At 46.0% G+C, this 22198-nt stretch overlaps 1 protein-coding gene across 6 annotated transcripts in view; it reads right to left on the bottom strand.

The window, feature by feature from the left end:
* Positions 1-22198, bottom strand: part of LOC119176926 ((Lyso)-N-acylphosphatidylethanolamine lipase) — a 116505-nt gene that overhangs the window by 24040 nt on the left and 70267 nt on the right. For all 6 annotated transcript variants that reach the window (XM_075877932.1, XM_075877933.1, XM_037428266.2 and 3 more), the window contains one exon: positions 6533-6707. In XM_075877932.1, the coding sequence (XP_075734047.1) occupies positions 6533-6707 (175 nt within the window). The remainder of the gene's footprint in view (positions 1-6532; positions 6708-22198) is intronic.

The raw sequence follows: 22198 nt of genomic DNA, 5'->3' as shown, positions 1-22198 counted from the left end.
AAACATCCCAAACAGGTCCTTGGTGTCTCTGCTCCTTTTTGCTGATCATGAATCTCTGCTAATGTTGTGAAGACGGATGCAGGTAAGCCAACGAAATCTCCAGTCACAATGCTCTGGCGATGTCACGGCACCGATGTACTTCCATAGACGCCATCATCAGTGACATACCGAAAGAGGTGCCGCCATAGAGCTCGAACCCGCCGATCAGATGGACCACTACACAATCGTACTGCAAGACCAACACCACTACCGATAACGACTGCAGCTCAGGCTGTCAGACACGAAAGATATGTCGAGGTTATTCAACAGCGTGCCACACTGGCAGGGTGACGAGTACCTGAACGAGAGCTATGGCGACGCAAGGTCCGCGAACTCGCTATTAAGTCCACCTTGCAAGTGCGTACCGCATGTGAAAGAAGAAGACGTCGCAGCCACGGTGCACCATGTCGAAGCATTGAAGATGTGTCCTGCAGCGATGGCTAGGCCGAGTAGGAGCACACCTTGGTGCAAGACGAATACCAGCAGCAGCAACTTGCAGCACTGGCAAGGCCGAGTAGGGGCACACCTTGGCGCAAGACGAACACCAGCAGCAGCAACTTGCAGCACTGGCAAGGCTGAATAGGAGCACACCTTGGCGCAAGTCGAACAACAGCAGCAGTAACTTGCAGCGATGGCAAAGCCGAGTAGGAGCCCACCTTGGCGCAAGTGAACACCAGCACCAGGCACTTGCGGAGGAGTGAGCGCCGGCATAGAGGAAGAGGAGCCGCTGACCGTGTTTTTCTTTGGCAACACGGGTGCCATAGCGCCAACTGGTTTCAGTGTTGTGGGCATAACGGACTTCACTACGAAGACCGGCTCGAGTGCCACGTCCACGCTTTCCATGTGGTCCGAACACATCATGAATGTAATGTGTGCGAACGTGCCACTTCGTCGTCTACCTTTCTGACCAGCCGCGATATCGCAGCGGCTTTTTCCCTTTTGGCCAAGGAGGTCATACGCCTAAATTTCTGGAGTGGAGGCGGCTGTCGAAAACGAAAGCTCGTCGCCGCGAGGCAAGGAGCCCGATCCACGACTGCGGCTGTTGCATAGCGTGTGGTATACGTTCTCCGGTTTTATAGAATATATCATTTCCCGTATCTGAAATCTGTTTCATTTATGACGGGAATTGAGCATCACGTTTCAAGAAAAGTGTAATGACTTAACTTTGTGCGCCAATTATAATAATGAATGTTTCCTGTGGTTCTGTTTCTGATTATCTCTTCTGATGCTACACGAAATTATAAAAAATTCTTGAGACCAGTCGCCTACGTGTAGTTTACCCAAAGAAAATGTTAATAACCGCAATAGGCAAATAAATTATACGAGTACAGTTTCATAAAGTTGCAAGTATTTTATTCCTCGTGAAACCATGGGCCGCGCTTTGGTGTAGTGGATATAGAGTTCTAATGCTGGCCCCCTGGTAACGGGATCAAATTGCAGCTACGGAGGCCGCATTTTTAGTGGAAGTGAAAATTCTCGAGGCCCATGTACTTACATTTAGGTGCTTAGGTGCACTTTAAGAACCCTATGTGGTCGCAATTGCCCCAGCCTTCATCCATGGTGTCTCTTATAATACTATCAGGATTTTCTGACTTAAATCACTTAAGTTAATATTTATTTAAGCCGCTAGAAAAACGACCGTGGGGCGCATGCCCCAAGCGCACCACTTGTTTGAGACCAATGCTCTATATGAATTCTCCCGAATTCAAGTTTCGAATTCCAGCTTGTAAGAGCTGGAATAGTGGGTTGGCTGTTTGTTTTTAAGTTTAAGGTAGGCAAATTTTTATGCAAGCGCTTAAGTTGCTAACAAGGCAAAACTAACTTCTGTTATATTAACGCGACAGCGTTAAAGAGCTCGTTTAGCGGAAGTTGCGGTGTCATCGTTGGCGTCGCTGGTTGTGCACAAAAAATCAACGTTGTTCGTGAGCGAAGATTCAAAATAGATGCAAATCAACAAGGAACAAACACTTCGGTTCGATTCGGACTTACAACGAGGCCTTCTGCGTTGGGAGTATGAAGTACTCAAATGGAGCAATGTGCTGTCTTCACAGCAAACCAATGAAACAATAGCGGTCACCTTCACGATGACGCCGCCAGTAAGGCACCACCATTGAACTGTGAACCCAGCGTGCGTAATTCGAATTTCCATTACCAACGTTTGTGCAAATTTTTAGTAAAATTGTCACGTAACACGATTTGATATAAATGTATTTGTCAGATTAAAACACATTCAACACATATGGATGCATTAATGATATAGATAATGCTGATTCTTCGTAGTCGAGCTTGCACAATTCCTATAGCAGAACAGGGACATATATCGTCTGCTAGCTTACTGCTTTAACGGCAGAAGGGATGAAAAAGCGCATGACTAATCATTTGATCCATACGTACCCTAGCCTAGCTATCACACTAACTTGAAGTCCCGCAACAAGACAAACGAGGAGGTCTTGAAGGATAACGTTATCAGCGGGCTGGACTGTCACGTCCATATGCTTCGTGTATACGTGACTAGCTCATTGACCGCCCAGTGAATTAACCAACCGAACTCCTTCCATCCTCAGGCGAAAGAACAACCCGCAACACCAAACTGTCCCTATAGCCCAATTGTCTTCAATCTTCTCAAAGTCAGAGGCATTATCACAGAATAACCCCGCGGTGGTGGTCTAGTGGCTGAGGTACTCTGCTGCTGACCCGCAGGTCGCGAGATCAAATCGCAGCTGCGGTGGCTGCATTTTTGATGGAGGCCAAAATCCTGCTGGCCCATGTGCTCAGCTTTTGGGTGAATGTTAAAGAACCGCAAGGTGGTTGAAACTTATGTAGCCCTCCACTACGGCATCTCTCATAATCATATGGTGATTTTGGGACGTTAAACCCCAGCTTCAAGAATCTAGCTTCAAGGACCAGCTGGAAATAATTTTTTTCATAATGTAGAAGACCTCTAGAGACCATGCATGCAACTTTGCCGACCACTTGGGAATTATAGAGGTTATCAAACTGCGTTCCATCGTGATTCTTGGTGAGAAGGACCTCGAAGAGTACTGTAGGCGCACGTTCAGAAAACTCTGCATATAGAGACCACTTTTCCAGTGTCCACATCGCAGGTGAAAGAGAGAGACGTTGTAGCCATGGTGCATCGTGTAGAAGCTTTGAAAATATATTCTGTCGTGATTTATAGATGGAGTAGGGGCACACTTTTTCGCTAGACGAACAGCATCACAGCAGCCACAGCCGAGATAGTCAGCGCCGGCCTCGACAGCAAGAGCCAAGGGACCATTCAATGAGTTTCTGTAACAATGTGGGTGCCGCGGTCACAACTGAGTTCAGTGCTCGTGGTTCGCATACCGATCCACCGCTAAGGCCAAGTCTTGGAAGGCCCCCACATTCACGACTTCCATGCGTTCCAAGCTCATCATGAAAGTCATCATGCCAGCCAATGTGTCTCTTCCTGACTAGCTGTGGTGTTGTTTTGACTGTTGCCGGCAAGCTTAGCTCGAGGAGGTTATATACAGTGACCTACAGTATAGTTACTAGAGCACACAATACTAGAGAGCCCTAAAAACAACTTGCCGCAATCAGCGTGGGGTCGCAAACGGGGCACTTTTTCCCTCAAGCCATAACAGCACTTGCCTCACGCAAGTTACACCTGTTATGTCCCCATACCCCAGCCGCGATGCAACTTTTGCACTCTCCATATCAAAGGGCTGTCGACACTCATGAATGAAGGTGGAACTTGAATCTACAATCTCCGCATGCGCGCGATACCATTCGAGTTGTGCCGTAGCGGCGAACACTTTAATCTTACGACCAGTGGCAGATGCCAAATTTTTTCATGAAGTACCTGACCCCTACCACATTGCATGGGACTTCCAGAAAAATCTACCTCACATCCGTCACCCAAACTCTTTTGAAGAAAACTATAAAGTGGCCCTACTGGGTTGCTCAGTCCTTCAGGCCCAAAAAGCCTTAGTCAAGAGTGCCAAATGACAGCTTCGACCAATGGGCTCCAAGACTAGGGACTTCAAGAAGTATGTAGGGCTCATACTTCTGATTTTTAATGAATGTTTTTTCTCTGCCTTCTACTTGTCTACTTCTCCGAGTGTTGCTTTGATATGTTTTTGTGTTAGCTAGCCCCATTCATGGCCATGGTCGTCAGCATAGAATATTGAGGCTCCACACGACTCTTATCAAAGAGGCGTTTATTTTTCTGTGTCGCAATTATTTTTTAACAGTGAAGTATCTTAGGCCGAGCATTCGTCCATGACGCAATTTGTACCAAAATGATCCTCAGCATGAGCCGGCACGCCCACTCTCACGGGATCAAATCCTGGCTGTGGCGGCTGCATTTCTGATGGAGGCGGAAATGTTGTAAGCCCGTGTACTCAGATTTGGGTGCACGTTAAAGAACCGCAGGTGGTCAAAATTTTTGGAGCCCTTCACTACGGCGTCTCTCATAATCAAATAGTGGTTTTGGGGCGTTAAACCCCACAAATCAAATCATCGACACGCCCACTCCGTTTTCGAATCGGCTTTTGATTTTACGAACCGAGATATGGGCGCCGAGTGATCGTAACTTGAAGCAATCAATCGACCGCTTATTAGATGTGAAGCAGCTTTTTGACTAGCTTGTGTAACGCCGTCCCTCCGTCCGCACCGCCCCCCCCCCTTGCCGCAATTGTTAGAGCGGTGCCAAGTAGCTCACGCTCTCCTAGCAGCGCATGCTGACGTCTCTCTCTCTCTCTCACCTGCTGCGCGCTCGCAACGATTCAGCTCTCTCTCTTCCCCCTCTCCACCAATCAAAACAATTGAGCCTTCTTATAACTTAGGCATCATCTAACCTGCGCCACCTCTCTTCATCTGGCGGCATGAAGAAGCCGCAAGCCGGCGGGTGCGCGCGTGGCGCCAAAAATGAAGACCGCGCGCCGCTGCTTGCCACGCAATCGCGCCGATGGGCGGGACGCCATCGCGGCATGCTTCACGCTAGTGTACGCGTACTATTCCCGGCTGTGGCCGATGTTTGAAGGGCTAGCGAAGCCGATCGCCTTCGCCAATGGTGAAGTCAAACTGACAAGGCGCGAGCGAGGAAAACCGAACGCAAGCGTCGGCAGTGGAAGACCAGCGACACCGATGAGGTGCGAGTCAAAAACATCGATCACGTTCGAGAATACAGACGGCGCGGGTGTAAAACCAACGAGACGCGATCCGAGGAAGCCAAGTGCAAGCGTAAAAAGCACGTTCCACCCCCTGTGTATTTGCGGTTGAGACAAACGTAAACTCGAGTAAATGCTACACCAAGTTTCACTTCAAACCATTCTTTTAGCACCCGCGTCGATGCCCGTTTTAAGCGGGTCAACGCCGTGCGCGCCACCACTTTATCAGGGCTCCCTTCGGGGAGATGGTCCGTAGTTTTATTTCACTCGCGCAGGCATTTTGTGTGCAATCCAGAAGGTCGCTCAAGGTAGGCATAACCCTAAAGAAAGATAAATTAACTATTTTAAAAGACACACACCCTAACGATGAGCACAAGGCCGTACCTTCTGAGCTCCATAGTTTTGTGTTGTATTAGGTTTTAGCATAGAGCATACTAAGCTACTAAGTCGTAGCTTAGTATGCTCTGCACGTACATTATTGTAAGTGAAACTGTCATCTACGTGCCACTTACAACTCCGCTGTGCAACCGCTACAACTCCCCTGGGCGAACGCTCGTGTCGCTTCCAAGAGTGACCACAGAGTTCCTGCAGTTAGCCAGAGGAAAACTTGTTTTGCGGAGAAACGAAATCTTAGTAGCTTTGTATCACTGGTTTTCCGTCCGTTTTTTTCCTTAAATATTACAATTTGTACACACAAGAGTCCGCCACAGAACGCCATGTCGTGTCCACGTATGGCTCAAGTCCTGGCATAGCTAGAGGGGCACGCAGTTTTATTGTAAGCGATGCCTGGCTGGAGTCGTAGACAGACAGTACACAAGTACCTTGACGCACAGATGTTGGTGGTGGCTGGGTTTGCTTATTGTTTCTTGTCAATGCCAAATCTCATAACTCCACAAGCTCTAGATAATCTTAAACGGGTGACTTGGATCACGACCTGGCATTTCATACCTGCTCACAGTTTTGACCAACAAATATGTCTCTTTGAACGATAATCTCACGTCTAATAGTTATAGAGAGAACACCTATAGCGACCATGCAGAGATGGTAGCAAAGTACATGAAGCAGGAATGAACACATTGATGAGCCCACGACAGCGCGCTGTAAAGCGATAATAACGATATAACGTGCATCCCGACCACATTACCCACGTCCCCATTGCCCATTGCTGTATTACCTTGCGCTCTCCCACGCTAACGGCAGCGCCACCAGCTCAAGTAGCGGCTAAGAAAAGTAGAAACCAGAAGGCGTAAACAGTGCTCTGTTTGGCATTAAAATATCCGTGCAGATAAAGTTGAACAATTGCAAACATCCAGAAAAATATTTGCAAAGTGAAAGCAACTTACTTTGCACCATCTCGTTCTCGATGCTGGTAGCGTCGTGCCCGAGGGATGGCCTAGAACTGCGCCCAAAGCCAAGCAAGTCCAGAGAGTGTACCACCCTGTTTTTGGATAACTCGCCAATGTTCATCACCCATAGTGCGGAGCCGCAGCCAAGGCCATGGATCAGCACCAGCGGCATCTGTGCAAGCAGATTATAGGACTTTTGACTTTGAGAAGTTATACAGCTGTACGCACAGTTGCTTGTAGAAAAACAGCAGCAACAATAAAGATTGCACAAAATAACCAGGAATCGGTGCGAAAGTCTTCCTCCTAGCCTCACTTTAATATCGGCCTTTATTCCAGACCACCTACCACACGGCGTATCATACAAGCTTCACGCGTACATCTATCTACACAATAAACCCGGAGCCAACTTGTGAAAATTCATGCCAATTCTTGGTATGAGGTGCTTTGTAATATATTGTGTCGTGCGCTATAGTTACATAACGTAATGTAACTCTAAGACTAATTAAATAAACCCGAAATTAAACTAAATAGCTATCTTCTTGTCCTTTGCTTCGCGTTCATCTTCATAACGTTAAGATTTTCTTTTTGCCATGCAAAATTGGCCCCGTATCTGCATGTTTTACAGCACATATCGTCAAAATATGATAGTCTTACGTCTGGAGAAAGTGAACAAAACGTTAATTCGATGTTCTGCACGAGGAAATTGGTGAATTGTATTCTGGAGGCGCTGCGTTACAGAGTCTCGATCCGTGCAGCGAAGGCGAACGAGCACATCGAGGCACTTTAGACACGAATGCTATTTGGCAGTTATCTTGGAAGACGAAGAAAGGCGTGCGCGCCTGTGTCGGAGGCAATGAAGTGTAGAACGCAAAGTGACGGGCCGGTGCCACCACCGTGTCATTTTAGCAAAGCGCTGGAAACACTTGCCTTTTTGAGCATCGCATTGCATTGTCAGGGCGGCGTGATAAACGCTATGGTCCTTAGAATTACTTATGTATGCCTTCTCTAGTATAAAGACACACATACAAATTATAGACATGTTGTTATGGTGCCTCGAATATGCGCATGCGAATATGCGCTTTTTCATTCACAATCGCACAAGTATGAACGCTGAAACTTGAGCAATATTGGTGGGTGCTGTGGATGGAGTTGGTCGTTTGGGGTATCGTTTGGTGTCGTTTGGGGTATCATTACGGCGTACAAACAGACAGACCAAAATTTTTGCGTCTAAATATTCCAAGAAAGACTATCGTCGTTATAACAGTCCTGAAGATATCTGTAGCTTGTCTTAAAATCGGCCAATAAAAAAAGAAGGCAGTGTATCTGTTGAACCTGTGTAGTGATGTGCTTGGACATTTGATGGTGCCAGTTAAGTTCAGGCTGGTCTGTCTATTTTACTTCCCTGTCTTAACCAAAATAATGCAGTGCACTTGTGAGGCGTGTAAGGCTCGGTTTTATTTTGAGGTTGCACAGCTTCCCGTGGTAGCTTCGTACGTCAGCGTGCGATAACGCTGCATTACAAGCCCACGCGGCGTTTGCGACCATTGGTTTCCCGAAATGTGGAGCCGTCATTGCGTAAATTCACTGTTACAAGAGGAAGAAAATAGCAAGCAGTTTTTTTGAAAGTGCTGCAAAGAAAGAAAGAAAGGAAAAGGAAGAAAGAAAGAAAGAAAAAGAAAGAAAGAAAGAAAGAAAGAAAGAAAGAAAGAAAGAAAGAAAGAAAGAAAGAAAGAAAGAAAGAAAGAAAGAAAGAAAGAAAGAAAGAAAGAAAGAAAGAAAGAAAGAAGCTCCATGAGATGCAGTGCTTTTTCAAAAATTTCTTCTTCAGAGCTACTTCTCTATGACGTGTTTTGGCATGAATAAAGCTGAAGTTTTCAAGCACCGTTAGCTAAAAAATAACCAAGAAAAAGGCAGTGAAATGTATCATTATTTATCAGGGAAATGAAATCCCCAAAGCCTTTAGCGCTGGCTTTGCCAACGTGCGGTTTTTCATGTACACGATGCCGAATAACTAGAGTGAGGATCTTCATCAGATCGGTCACTCAGAGATAAACTTAGCCCCATAAGTACAAGTGAGAACAAAGTATAAGCTGGGAACCCTTTCTTTTCAAGTAAATGCAATCGCCATTATCTAACTTAGTTGATAAAGCTGGCGACCTTTGACAAAATAAAAATCGCTTTCTTCCTGAACTTAGCTGCCTTGTGGCTGAGGCGGCGGGGGGGGGGGGGGGGGGTGAATTACATGCTGTATTCAAGTGAATGAAAGAATCGTAAGTGTGAGGGCTTGTTTTCCTTGTTAGACACAATAATAATGAGAGCCAACAGACAAGAGAGAGATAGTCACAGGAAAGGCAGAGAAGGTAACCAGGTTGTACGCCGTTTGCTAGCCAGCGGGGGAGGGTTAAAGGCGATTTTTCGCTCACAACCAACGGGGCCGACACCAGCGGCGGGTTTTCTGTGACACAAGTTCTTTAACGCTATGGCGTTAAAAAAAGTGAGTAAAAGATAAGTTGCAACCGGCAGCAACCGAACCAGCCGGATGGGTAGTATTTCTCATCCACTTTTCTTCACATTTTCATTACAACTACATTCAATGACATTCCCTATACTTCTCTTGGCATAATTGTTCGTTGGTTCTAATTAATATTGTGTTATATTCGAAGAAATTTTTAGGTTCTGAAGTTGAAAAGTGCAAGGAAATGATGCAAACAGAGGGCACGAAAACTGACAACCAGTCACTGCTACAGTAACTACCACCTTGTATGCCTGCACCCTGTCTCGAAGTGCTTCGAGAGAAATGTACCTCTGTCCCCCCCCCCCCCCCTGTTTTCTAAATGAGCACCTACTCAATCCAATGGGTGGTGCTCCTGAAACTGTTTTCTAACATATAACGCGTTGCTTTTTTCGACATTAAGGAAGAATAATAAAGGTTTCTTAAGTATCTCGCCAACTTGATGCGATCAGAAAAGTGGCTTCCGACTAGGTGAAGTTGTAATTTACAGAGTGTTTCAAGAATTATATCCAACGTTAAAGAACCTCAGGTGGTCAAAATTTCCGGAGCCCTCCACTACGGCGTCTCTCATAATCAAATAGTAGTTTTGAGACGTTAAACCCCACAAATCAATCAATCAATCAATCAATCAAGAATTATATTCACTACTATTTGAAGATTACAAAAATGAGATATCTGCATGCTACTTGTGGTGTTATCTTTACTGTGGCAGAAGGCATCTTCAGATGCATACGAACATTAATTACGATGCATAGAAATCAAGACAATTCACTTTTTTTACTAGTGAAGATAAGCAGTCGAGTCAAAAGGGTGAACTTATGCCCTCGGCGAATAGTCAATATAGCCACTTTGAAAGTTCGAAAAGGCAGCAACTGGTAATCACCACGGGGCAATCAAATCTGGCTAATTTAGCATTTGAAACTGAAACCGACGAACCAAACAGTGCATGTACCATTCACTTCAAAAATGCCCTTGAAGATGACACTGCTTCCCTCGTTGTTATTAACCGTCAACCTGCACACTTCGTTCCATGGCAACGCCTTCCTGCCGCAAGGCCGCTAATCGACGCTAGCTGATCCTCTTCCCTCGATGGGAGGGAAACAGTGTCATCAGTGAGGGCATTTTCGGAGTGAATGGTAGGTGTGCTGTTTGGTGCGTCGGTTTTGCTTTCGCCTGCATACTGCCCTGGTGGAATTGGAAACCCGTTCATCGTCCTATATTGACGAAACAGTTGTTACAAAAGAACTCTTTGTAAGTTCAAGGGGCAACAAACCACAATAATGATCTAAAATTGTTGTACAAGGAATGTCATTGAAGCCTGTTCAACAACTGCTCATCCCTTGAAGCCTCCATGTTACCTTGAACGTCTTGTTTTAAACAACTGCATACACCAAGGGAAAGAAAAAATACAGCCGGATTTCATTGCCCCGCGGTGATTACCAGTGGCTCCCTTTCCGAAATTTCAAAGTGGCTGTATTGACTATTCACTGGAAGGGCCTAAACTCACCAATGTGACTCGTCTGCTTTTTTTCCAATGATTAAAAAAGGTAATTGTTTTAATTCCTATAATTACTGTAGTAATTTTGTTTGTACGCATCTGAAAATGCCTTCTGCCATAGAAAAAGTAACGCCGCATGTGGCATGTACAAATCTTCTTCCTGCAATTTTCCAATAATAGTGAACACAATGCGTCAAACACCCTGTATAACTAGAAAGACACAATGGGAAAGGGGAAGGGGAATAATAGCTGTTACAAATTTTACTTAGGATTCGCGGATAAAGAACAATGGTGACATATCGAGACATACACAACAAATGCTTATGTGTGTCTACACTCGTATAGACCTTTGTTGTCTACGCTCCTTGAATATTAGATAGACCCATACCAACTATATAGCCCAGTTTTCGACTTAAATGCATGTTTGGTTGCCCTTTTTATGGGCATTTAGCGCAAAACTCAAATGCCTAGCATAACGCAGTCAATGCAATGCCTGGAAGATTTGTAACTTGCGAGTTATTTATATAGTAATGGTTGGAGTTTATTTGTGTTCTTGTCCTCATCAAAAACAAGCCACGAAGTTTCAGGGAAAAAATAATAACAGACTGTCGAAGCTGCACTGAACAGCAGCTGCGGGCTGCAACGTGGCGACCCGTCAAGTTCTTTGTGCAACAATTCATTAGTATAAAAAGCAAGCGTTTTTGTTAATATTATTTGGGTGCCCTAAATATTACACGTAGGTCCCTCAGAATCATCACGCACATTCATTTGTTGGCGAGCCTTTATACCGCCTAATTTCGGTCCGAAAAAAATGAGATTGAATTATCATTTATAAGATGTCAGTTTTAAGTAACTTCATTAAAATTTTCAATGCAGCAGCAAACGAGAAATGAATTTCTTCCGGTATTTCTGTATAATTATTATTTAATTTGTGTTATAAGGCACGGTAAATAGGTTCACCGTTAGGCAACGTTATGAAAAAGTCAATCCTCAGGCACGGATGAGTAAACAGGTGAACTATTGATTTAGAAAATAATCCTGAGAGAGCCAACAGTAAGCAAGCTGCCGGGTGAATTTTACACAGATGGACGTGGCAGATAGTTTACCTGCATAGATATCATAGCTAACTGCCTCACAATAACTCGTTGATTGAACACACGCCCCAGTCCAGTGGTATCTGACAGCAATGTGAAAAATCAGTACGAGAGCTATGGAGACTGTCTCGTAGGTGCCACTAGATTAACGTGTGGCAGCCATGATATATATATATATATATATATATATATATATATATATATATATATATATATATATATATATATATATATATATATATATATGAACACTGGCCAGTATAATTGACTTCAGTCTGCAATGTACTGAATAACAAATCTTGGTAATTAGCGTTTGAATTTTAAGTGCTTCCATTCCAAAAAGACATTTTCTAATTACCTGAGTAGGAGGAGGAGGAATAAATGAGGAAGGACAGGGAGGTTAGCCAGTTCTCAGACCGGCTGGCTACCCTGTACTGGGGAAGGGGGTAAGGGGGATAAAAGATGAGAGAAAAGAGACGTTGTAAAAAAAAGGGAGAGAAGGTCATCAGACGATCCACGACGCTGTTTACAGTCTGTCTCTAAGACCACTTGCCCGCAGAAAGCGCAACAACGCTCTCAATGCCTTGCGTGCAGAGGACGGTCTCGGCCAGTGTCCTAATACCCTTTCTTCCGACAATTGGCGATTGTCTATTCTATCTAAAGCTTTTGACAGTTCTTTTCTTGGCACGCTGAAGCGGGGACACTCGCAGAGAAGATGGGAGAAAGTCTCTGCGCAGCCACAGTTGTCACATGTCGGGCTTCTGGCCATTCTGATTCGAAACGAATAAGCATTCGTAAAGGCCACCCCAATCCACAGACGGCACAAAAGTGTCTCCTCTGCTCTGGTTATTCCTGATGGAAGACGGAGCTGTAGGTGTGGGTCCAAATTATGAAGGCGGGCGTTGGTGAATGCCGGTGAATTCCACTGAGCGAGTGTCAGTTCTCGTGCAAGTGATCGAAGCCTTGCAGCGGCGTCCGTTCTTGATAATGGTATAGCTACACAATTACCTGAGTAATTACCTGAGGATTACCTGAGTAAGTGGGAGCTGTGGAGATTGTGCTCTATCTGTACTGTGCATAATGAAAGACATTCTAGTTCACATGGCGATTGAAACTCAGACAAATTTAATAACAAATGCGTGGAGACTTGAACATTCCCCAAAATACAGCTACAAATAGAAAAGCCACTTTTCAAACAAGAACTGTTTACTCTTGCAGCCGTGCAACTGTTGCTGAAACGATATATATTACCGTTCCCTGTGTTATGAATTTATACTTTACAATGAATCCTGTGGAAGAGACTAATTCTGTGTTTCTTTTTTTTTTTTCAAGTGGCAAGGAAGGTCGGTGCGGAACGAAGTGGTTAATAACTTCAAAAGTAAGTGCAACGCAACGTGTGCCGGAGCCCCGACTTTGCTTTGTAATGTAATAATGAATTGTTCTAATATAAAAGAAACTTTTTATAAAGACGACAGCTTATGCACGCATTTTCATGTCATGTTTTAAAGCGAAAGCTTTACTGGCCTAGTCGTGCGACTTTTGCTGTGTCCTTCCACGTGCATGTCTTGAAGCGAAGAACGAATACCCTGTGACAGACTGCGCAAAATTTTGTCGTGACGTTGCAGTTGTGCATGAGCCTACAGTGAACGCATTACTCGGCTCGCATGTCCACCTCTCTGAATGCCCTTTATCTGCATCCGAGGTGACACAGCAAAGAGATCACGCATCTGCTGGCAGATGAGCACGCGAGTGTGAGCGTCTGTTAGTGGTTTAGGGGCCTGGCGTTTCTCATGTTGACTGCGGCAGTGGCTTCAGAAACTGACGAAACGACGGTAGTGAGTGAGCACAGTACTGAATGTTCGACTACCTATGTCGTTTAGTTGGTAAACTCTGCTTTACCTACCAGGGTAAACAAACATAACCAAGTGAACAAGCCTTCGCTTGCATAAGTGGGCGTAGCTGAGCTAAATCACAGCCATATTCTCTTATACAATAACCTGTTTTGTTTCCCGTATCATTACACATAGATTAGGCTGATGATGACGATTATGGACGTAGCAGTCCAGAAGATCAATAAGCTCACAAACAAAATTTGTTGCGTCTTCCTGAAGAAGATAGCTCGCGAGTGCTCCTCGTCACTGTCTATCTTTTTTGCTAATAATATGAGTGGGTTTTACGACACGATTGGATGTCATATGCTCTTACGAACATCTTGAGTGAAATAACTTTTTTTTTTGCAAATACGCGTCGAAAATCTGAAAACTGCACAGTGCGTCAATGCGGGGTGTGGAACAAAAGCTCTCCTGGCCTCCTCGAGCGAGTGTTATCTTTAATTCTGGCACTTAGCTCACTATCATGCATCCTGTCTAGATAAGCGTCAGCTCGTAGTTATCGCAAATGAATGCATTAATGGATTGTCTACAGTATTCACGGATTGAAACAGGACACTCGTAGCGCGTGGCCGCCGGTGCATGTGAGGGAGAGAACACAGTGAGGGAGAGAACACAGTGAATACAGTGAGAGAGAGAACACCTACAGAGCAGGATTACTCCTTCCGGTTCCTAAAAAGTCGGCATTTAGTTCATGAAGCGCACACTGTCAGCGTGGGGGTGCAAGGCCCGCGCGCTTTCGCATACATGCATCTCGAATTAAGTGGACGGTGCGCACCATTTCAGCAGACGACGCTCTCGATCTGCGCCCTTCGACGACGAAGCACGTACGCTGCGCAAGTAAGATATGGGATACAGCTAAGATATTGCACCTGACGTGTGCTCATAGACGTGATACACAGCTGCACAAAAGCAGGTCTATTCGGGAGGAAGACGAAGTGTCTCTCTGGCAGAACGGCGAGTCCCTCAGTTTTTCTATTTTTTGTGGATATCATTGTTTTCACCAGCCAAGTGCGGGCTCCTGCCGGCGTGTGATGAAGATGGAGTCGCACACGCGTCCACCAGACCCCACGAATCCCGCGGAAGCCGCCTCCAGGAAGCGCAATGGCGCCGAGAGCAACACTGACAGTGACGATACCATGAACTATTATGTCAGCAGTGAAGAGTCTAGTGACGACACCTTCGAGCTGGTGAGGAGCCGAAAGGCGAAGAGGCGGTTGCTGAGCACGTCATCCGATTCGAGTGCGTCCACCATAAGGCCTTCGCGTAGTATCGAGGCATTCACCGTCCTGTTCATGCCAGTTCTCGCCACGGACGATATGAGGTGCGTCAACGGGCAAGCCGTGTCTGCACAACTGGAGGCACTGGTGCCAAACGAAATCAAAGACGTCAGAGTGAACACGTGCAAGAGTGTTCTAGCCATTGACGTTAACCACGCGGCTGCGCTGGACATATTGCGCAAGGTCACAGAGCTCAATGGCATGACAGTCCACTCTCACATACCGCTCGGCAAAGAAGTCATCGCTGGAGTAATTTATGATGTTAACGAGACCATTGTCCACACAGACTTGCCAATCCTGATCAAGCCCGCTACAGAAGGCACATTCATAACTAGTGTATTTCGTCTCGGCACGTCGCGTTGCGTAAAGATCATATTCAAGGGTCAAACCCTCCCGTCACACGTGAAGGTTGGACACTTTCGGCACGCTGTTCGTCACTTCTTACCGAGGCTACTTCAGTACAGAAAATGTACGAAGTTGGGTCCCGTGCGCAGCGTGTGCAAGAACACCACCGTTTGTGTCCGATGCACTGAACCTCACGCCACTAGCGCATGTCAATCCAATACTCGGAAATGTTCGAATTGCGACGGGCCTCACGATGCATCTTCGAAGGACCATCCGATTATTCGAAGGGAAATGGCAGTGATGAATAAAACGGTTCGGGATCACTCATCTGATTGATATGTGGGGTTTAACGTCCCAAAACCACTATATGATTATGAGAGACGCCGTAGTGGAGGGCTCCGGAAATTTAGACCACCTGGGGGGGATCACTCATCTCACCGGGAAGCAGCCGCATCTATTAGACGATGACGATCACATCATCTACGGCGCTCCAAGACACCGTTGTCTCGGGAACCGCGCTCAAAGTCGCCTCCACTTCTGTCTCCCAGAACAAGCGCAGTCGGGTCGAAGGATAAAGAAGCCGCCAACAGCGACACCGTTGACGCCTGGCCGGAACTCACTCGACTACACTCCACTAGAGTGTGGCATCAGATTCAGCAGTGAAGCATTCCTCGTCCGAATTCTCTAAACCAACAGAGGAGGATAAACAAATAGTCGCCATGGTCAGCTCCCTCGTAAGTACCATTCGTGTGTTCTTCGAGAGGGTTCAAACACCAATAGCACGAAGCGCATTGCAGCTACCATCAGCCCGGTTCTAGCAAGCCTTCAGAAGTCGATTTTTTAAAGAAGATTAACAGTAGAACCATGGCTTATAAACAGAAACATCCATCGTTTGCAAATGATATTCGAAACACCTTCATATTTCAATGGAATGTGAGAGGCCTGAGGTCCCAGATATCAGGTTTCCGGCAGTTCGCGTTTAAAAAACACTTCCCGATAATAGTAACCTGTGAGCCGAACTCATCGGCTATAATAATATCAGGATACGAGTCTTTCGCCTCAACCACGAATGAAAGTAGCAGCAAAGTTATTGTTTACATTCGCAAGGACCTTACTTATTTCGCCCATGCTGTACCGCCAGATGACGAAAACCAGTACGTGTGCATTACTTTGAAGGAGAAACGGTTGTTTTTTACACTTATTGGCGTATATATATTCCCCGCAAGTCCATTTTATTGTAAGAGACTAACAGACATTATGGCAGCTATTCCAGGTCCTTGCAATATAACAGGTGATTTCAACGCACATCATCCGACATTGGGAAGCTTGAGGACAAACTCGAAGGGGCGTTCACTGATATCGTTTGTGTCAGACCACAACCTGCGCCTTCTGAGTGATGGTAGCCCGACATACCTGCGAGGAACGACGTACAGCAGGTCCCTTGACCTAACATTGGTGTCATGTTGCTAAGTTCAAAAGTGTGGTGGTTTACAGATATCAAAACCCATTGTAGTGACCACATTTCGACTTATGTCAGCGTTGATGGCCAAGAGACTGCGTCCTCGCCGGTCAATCAGTATATAGACGGGACACTTTGTGAAGATCAAGTGGAGAACACGTGCGGAATTAATTCCTTGTGTGGCTTAGAAGAAATAATTGCAGATGCAATAAAAATTGTACGCGCCGCTTCACACGCTCACAGAAGCGCACGGAGCGTGACATTGAATTAGAAAGGCTTCGGGCGTTGCGTAGACGTGCTGAGAGAAAATACAGGCGCACCAAGTCGATTCTTTATCTCAGAATAGCAAAGCGTATGCAGAAAAAAAATACAACGCCAAATAGACAAGCTGCAGGATCAAAGGTGGAAAAGCTTTTGTGAGTCATTAGACACACGGAAGCCATTGTCTCAAGTATGGAGAACTGTACAGGGTCTTCGCTTAGGTGCCGTGCAACGTCATCCCTTCAAGGCTCTAGCACTTCGTCTTAGGCACTGTGCCGTGCTCCCGACCGGGTTGCAGAAATTAGGTGCCTTTTCTCATCTTCTAACCACTACCACCGCTTCGTCTCAACCGCCGTGAAATCGACGTTGCAGAGGATTTTGCGTGAACATCACCGGCAGTACAGTCCTATTCTCCGATGTGCTTTTATGCAATATTCCCGGTCCACGAGATATATATATGGATGCTCTATTTTCTATGGAAGAGCTAGAAGCTGCACTGAAGCTGTGTGGGCATTCTTCTTCACCAGGGCCCGATGGGATAACGTATACGGCTCTGCGTCACTTAGGCCAAGCTGCTAGACGACAACTGCTAAATTTGTTTAATCGGTCATGAGAAGATGGCATCGTACCTCAAGAATGAAAACGGAGCCGTCTTGTACCACTTCTAAAAGCAGGGAAATCCCCTCTGGTGCTGACATCATACCGGCCTGTAGCTCTCGCCAGCTGTGTTGGGAAACTCATGGAGCACATGATTCTCACGCACCTGGAACGGTTCCTTGAACGGCACAACATTTACCTCGACTCCATGGCGAGATTTCAACGAGGCCGTTCATCGATTGACAACGTCATAGATTTGGTGTCATAAGTGGAACAGCAAAAATTTAGGAAACGACTAGCACTTGCGCTCTTTCTTGATGTGAAAGGTGAGTATGACAACGTTTCTCATCAAGCTATACTAGACACACTGCTGTTAATTGAACTGGGAGGGCGAATGTTTCGATGGATCTGAATCTACCTGACACGAAGATCTTTTTTTGTATATACTGAAGATGGCCCGACCTCAGACCACTACACGTGCCGTGGCGTCCCGCAAGATGGTGTTTTAAGCCCAGTTCTTTTCAATTTTTCTTTACTTGGCCTGGCGGAAGCTCTTCCTGAAACAGTCAGTGCTTCAATATACGCTGATGGCATCTGTGTCTGGGCATCGGCATTGACACGCTTACAAGTTCGAGCAAGGATACAGAGGGCAGCGTCGCAAGCATCTGATTATCTTCGCACGCAAGACCTAACAATGTCAACAGAAAAATGTGCACTGGTGGCCTTCACGGGCAAGGCGATGACAGGTTACCCATAAGCATAATGGCCAGCCAATCTCTTACAAGCGTAAACATCATTTTCTATGTGTCACTGTTGACCGCAACCTCTCCTGGAGCCATCATGTGACTAGCATATAAGCGAAACTGGTATCTATTGCCCACGTCCTGAAAGTAATCGCTGGAAAAAGATGGGGTCCGTCATTGAGTTCCATGCTAAAGCTTTACCAAGCACTTCTTATTGGTGTACTGCGCTACAGTTCTCCTCTGCTGTCTAAAACTTGCAACATGAACATTTGAGCACTTCACAGCGTGCAAGCACAGGCACTACGTGTTACTTTCAGCCTACCACGAACTTCCTCAACCGCTGGAACAGCTATATTGGCTCGAGATCATCCGGTTACGACCTACGTCACAACCGATGTGCTGAGAGCACAATTCACGGATGGTATCGAGCCATTTGAAGTTTCTGCCAGAAAAACGACCACAGGCGTCGTTCTCTAAGGTCGTCAGCTCCCACCGCGCTTTGCTACCATCCGATTTTATACCCTTGGCGCGTTTACCGTCCGCCTAGTGGAGCCTACGACAACCCGACGTGCGCCATTCTATCCCTGGAAAAGGAAATGGAAAAGTCGTTTCTGCCTTGGCCTTGAAGCAAGCGACTCTGGACTGTTTACACACTTTCTACGCGGACAGAATCCACGTATACACGGATGGATCTACCACCCAGACTACCTCCACCGGTGCCACCGTCATTCCATCGCGACACATCAACATCACTTACAAACTTTGCCACGTGAGTACATAGACTGGTTCGGAAATTGTAACCCTGCGAGGTGCCATCGAATATATCAAGCAACAACCGGCTATTCGAAGGACAGTATTCTGTGACTCAAAGGCGGCTCTACAAACTCTTTCGTCGGCACTTCGTCGTGGGTCCCACGGACAACTAGTATGGGAGATCAGAGAAATGCTGCACTATGCGACCAAACAAAGACACAACGTTGTGTTCCAGTGGATACCAAGTCATTGCGGTATCTCCGGCAATGACCTCGCCGATGAAGCAGCCACAAATGCACACGTACAAGCAAACCCTGTCTCCATACCTTTATCTAAGATTGACTCAGCTAGATATTTAAGTAAGCTGGCACAGGACATGACACTCCAGAAGTGGCCGTCCTCACAGTTCGCACATCATCCACTATATTCTCTCGATCCATCTCTACGACTGCGGCTACCCTCTGCTCTTTTTAGGGAGGAAGGTATAGTGATGTGCCATCTGCGTCTGCTCGTAGCCTTCACCAATGCCTACTCATTTAAGATAAAGATGGCCAACAGCGCGGAGTGCAACTACTGCGCCGTCGATGCGACTATTGAACACATCTTATGTTACTGCCCGGCATACACAAACGAGAGGCTTCACCTGCGCAGTGTTTTGAATCAACTGGACAGAAGTGATTTCAATGTCGAGAAAGTATTGAGACCATGTCACTGCCCATCCGATTTCCGAAAAGCAACGAAAGCACTGTTGCATTTTCTCAAAGCCACCGGCCTGTTTCATCGTTTGTGATGGTGAGTGTTACACGTCGGCCCAGTCAGTGACCTTTTCTCTCCTCTTCTATAACTTTCATTCCCCTCTCCCCTTCCCCAGTGCAGGGTCGCCTACCGGGGCTCAGCCCTGGTTAACCACCCTGCCTTTCTCCTTGTGTTCTTCTCTCTCTCTCTCTCTCTCTCTCTCTCTCTCTCTCTCTCTCTCTCTCTGCACACAAGCAGTTTGTCCTGTTTTTTGTCGTGACGAAAAGGAAAAGCAGCAGCCACGGGCCTGTTTCCGTGCACCATTAAAACAATCACTTAGTGTTTCGTTGTTTCACCCCGAGCAGCCAATATTGCGGCAATTCTGCGTGGCAAGTTTATGCAAAGCTGCCGGCCACGGAATAACGAGCTAGCTTCTGCCATATTTAGTCAATAATAGGCCACAGTTTGCCCTAGCGACACTAATACATATCATTTCCATGTTGCCTGAAAGAAAGCCTGTTACTCTTTTTTTTTTCTTGTCGAGGCAGAAAGCATGAAGAAAACTTTCAATGATTTATGCAGGTGTTTATCAGGTATATGAACGCACATAAGGCGCAATCTTCTAACTGAATCTTGAGTCTCACTTGCACAGAATGCGTATAACACATCGCCTCAGTGCGCAGATTGAGAGGGCCGTCTGCTGGCGCCGCAATAAATGTGGTGCGCAGTGGTGAGCTAGTGCGGTCGACATACGAATGTGTGTGAGCCTTGCAGCGCCACGCTGGCAGTCTACACATGGTGAACAACAGGCCGACAATTCGGCGACCGGAAGTAGTAATCCTGCTCCGTAGGTGTTCTGCCCCTCGTTCTACACCAGCATGCAACACATTGGTTCTACGCACACGCATGAGCGGCGGCACATGTACCGTCGGCCACACGCTCCGAGTGTGCTGTTTCAATCCGTGAGTAGCATATGTGCGTAGCCTTCTGTGCTTATCAACCTTCAGCACCTCACTTCTTTTTGTCCCTTTATCTCAAAGCAGAGTAGCAGCAGGCTAGACATAACACTTCCGGTCGACCTGGCGTGCTTGTCCCCTACCGCACCAACGAGATTTGGGGAAGAGCCTGTGGCCGCTGCTGAGGATCAGCTAAGAATTAGCTAAGGCTACTGATGGAACCTCGAGGATCAGCTAAGGCGTGTGGCAAAGCCCAGGATGCGGCCGTAGCTCATCCTTGGCAGTATCATCAAATAAATACGTGTATCCTCTCTCTTTCTATAACTACACTTCTTTATGTTACGCCAATTGACATGGATAATAATGAAATAGCGTTGAAGAGTTCGTTTCGCCGGAATTCTGGCGTTGGTGCCATTCGTTTTGAAGAAAAGTCATCATTTTGTCGATGACCTAAAAAATGAGAAAGATGAAACTACAATAAATAGTGAAAATTTCCAGATCAGAGTGAGGATCGAACCCAGGCTGTTTACATGGCAAGCAGGGGTTCTACCACACACCAATGAGTCTGCTTGGAAGTACAGATAAAGCAACTTCCACTGCTTGGAAATGCAGTGAAAATATTTTTTACGCTTTGCAAACACACGCATCCTGTATACAGGCTTCACGTACAACATATCACTAAAATATTGCGTCATACAAGCGTTCGGGCGTCGAAACATGTGATTATCATAACGACTTCATTGTTTAAAACGGCCACCCATTCCAAAAATGACACACACATTACTGCGCGTAATGACATACTTCAGCCGCGAAATAACACAAACACGGATATCATTCAGCAAGCATCAACTAGGCCAACAAACAGCCTTGATATAGCACAACTAGTCGCCTCTCACTGGATGATGAGCTCATCTTCTCCTGCATTAGGCACTTAAAACGATGCTTATGGTGTGGCCTACCCCTTATTCTTGTCGTTGTGTGTTTCGTTACTATGTGTTTGTGTTATTTCATGACTAAAGTATACGTCATTACGCAAGTACCAACTAAGCTAAAAACAATCGCAATATAGTGCATTCATTGGTCTTTCGCTGGATGATAAGCTAATCTGCTTCGGCATTAGGTGCCTAACAAGGTTACTGCGCGTATTCTCTTTGAACCACGGAGCAGGTACTTATAAATTCTAAAACATTTCACGCGCATTATTGCTTTTGGTTTAAGCATGCTACTCCTTACACAAGATGCAGCCATATGCGAAAGTTACATTGCCACAAGCCACTGCCATCTTTATCATTTACATTGTCGCAATTCACTATATAAAATTCCCGAGTAACATCATACAATAAAAAGTGTGTACTAAGTAGCTGACGTGCACTATGTGTACAAAACATCGCTATCGCGTTCAACTCTTAAAGGCGAAGCTTAAAGATCTCCCAATTTTTTCGCTCAGTTTTTCATTTTTTAAGAGCTTAAAGTGTGCAGTACTGGACAACATCAGAGCTGTTCCACCTTATTGGCTGTCCCACCTGCATTGAACTGGACCC

The sequence above is a fragment of the Rhipicephalus microplus genome, chromosome X (genome assembly GCF_043290135.1).
Source record: "Rhipicephalus microplus isolate Deutch F79 chromosome X, USDA_Rmic, whole genome shotgun sequence".
Taxonomy (NCBI): Eukaryota; Metazoa; Arthropoda; class Arachnida; order Ixodida; family Ixodidae; genus Rhipicephalus; species Rhipicephalus microplus.
The sequence above is the reverse complement of the archived record's forward strand: the minus strand, read 5'-3'. Positions and strand labels throughout refer to the sequence as shown.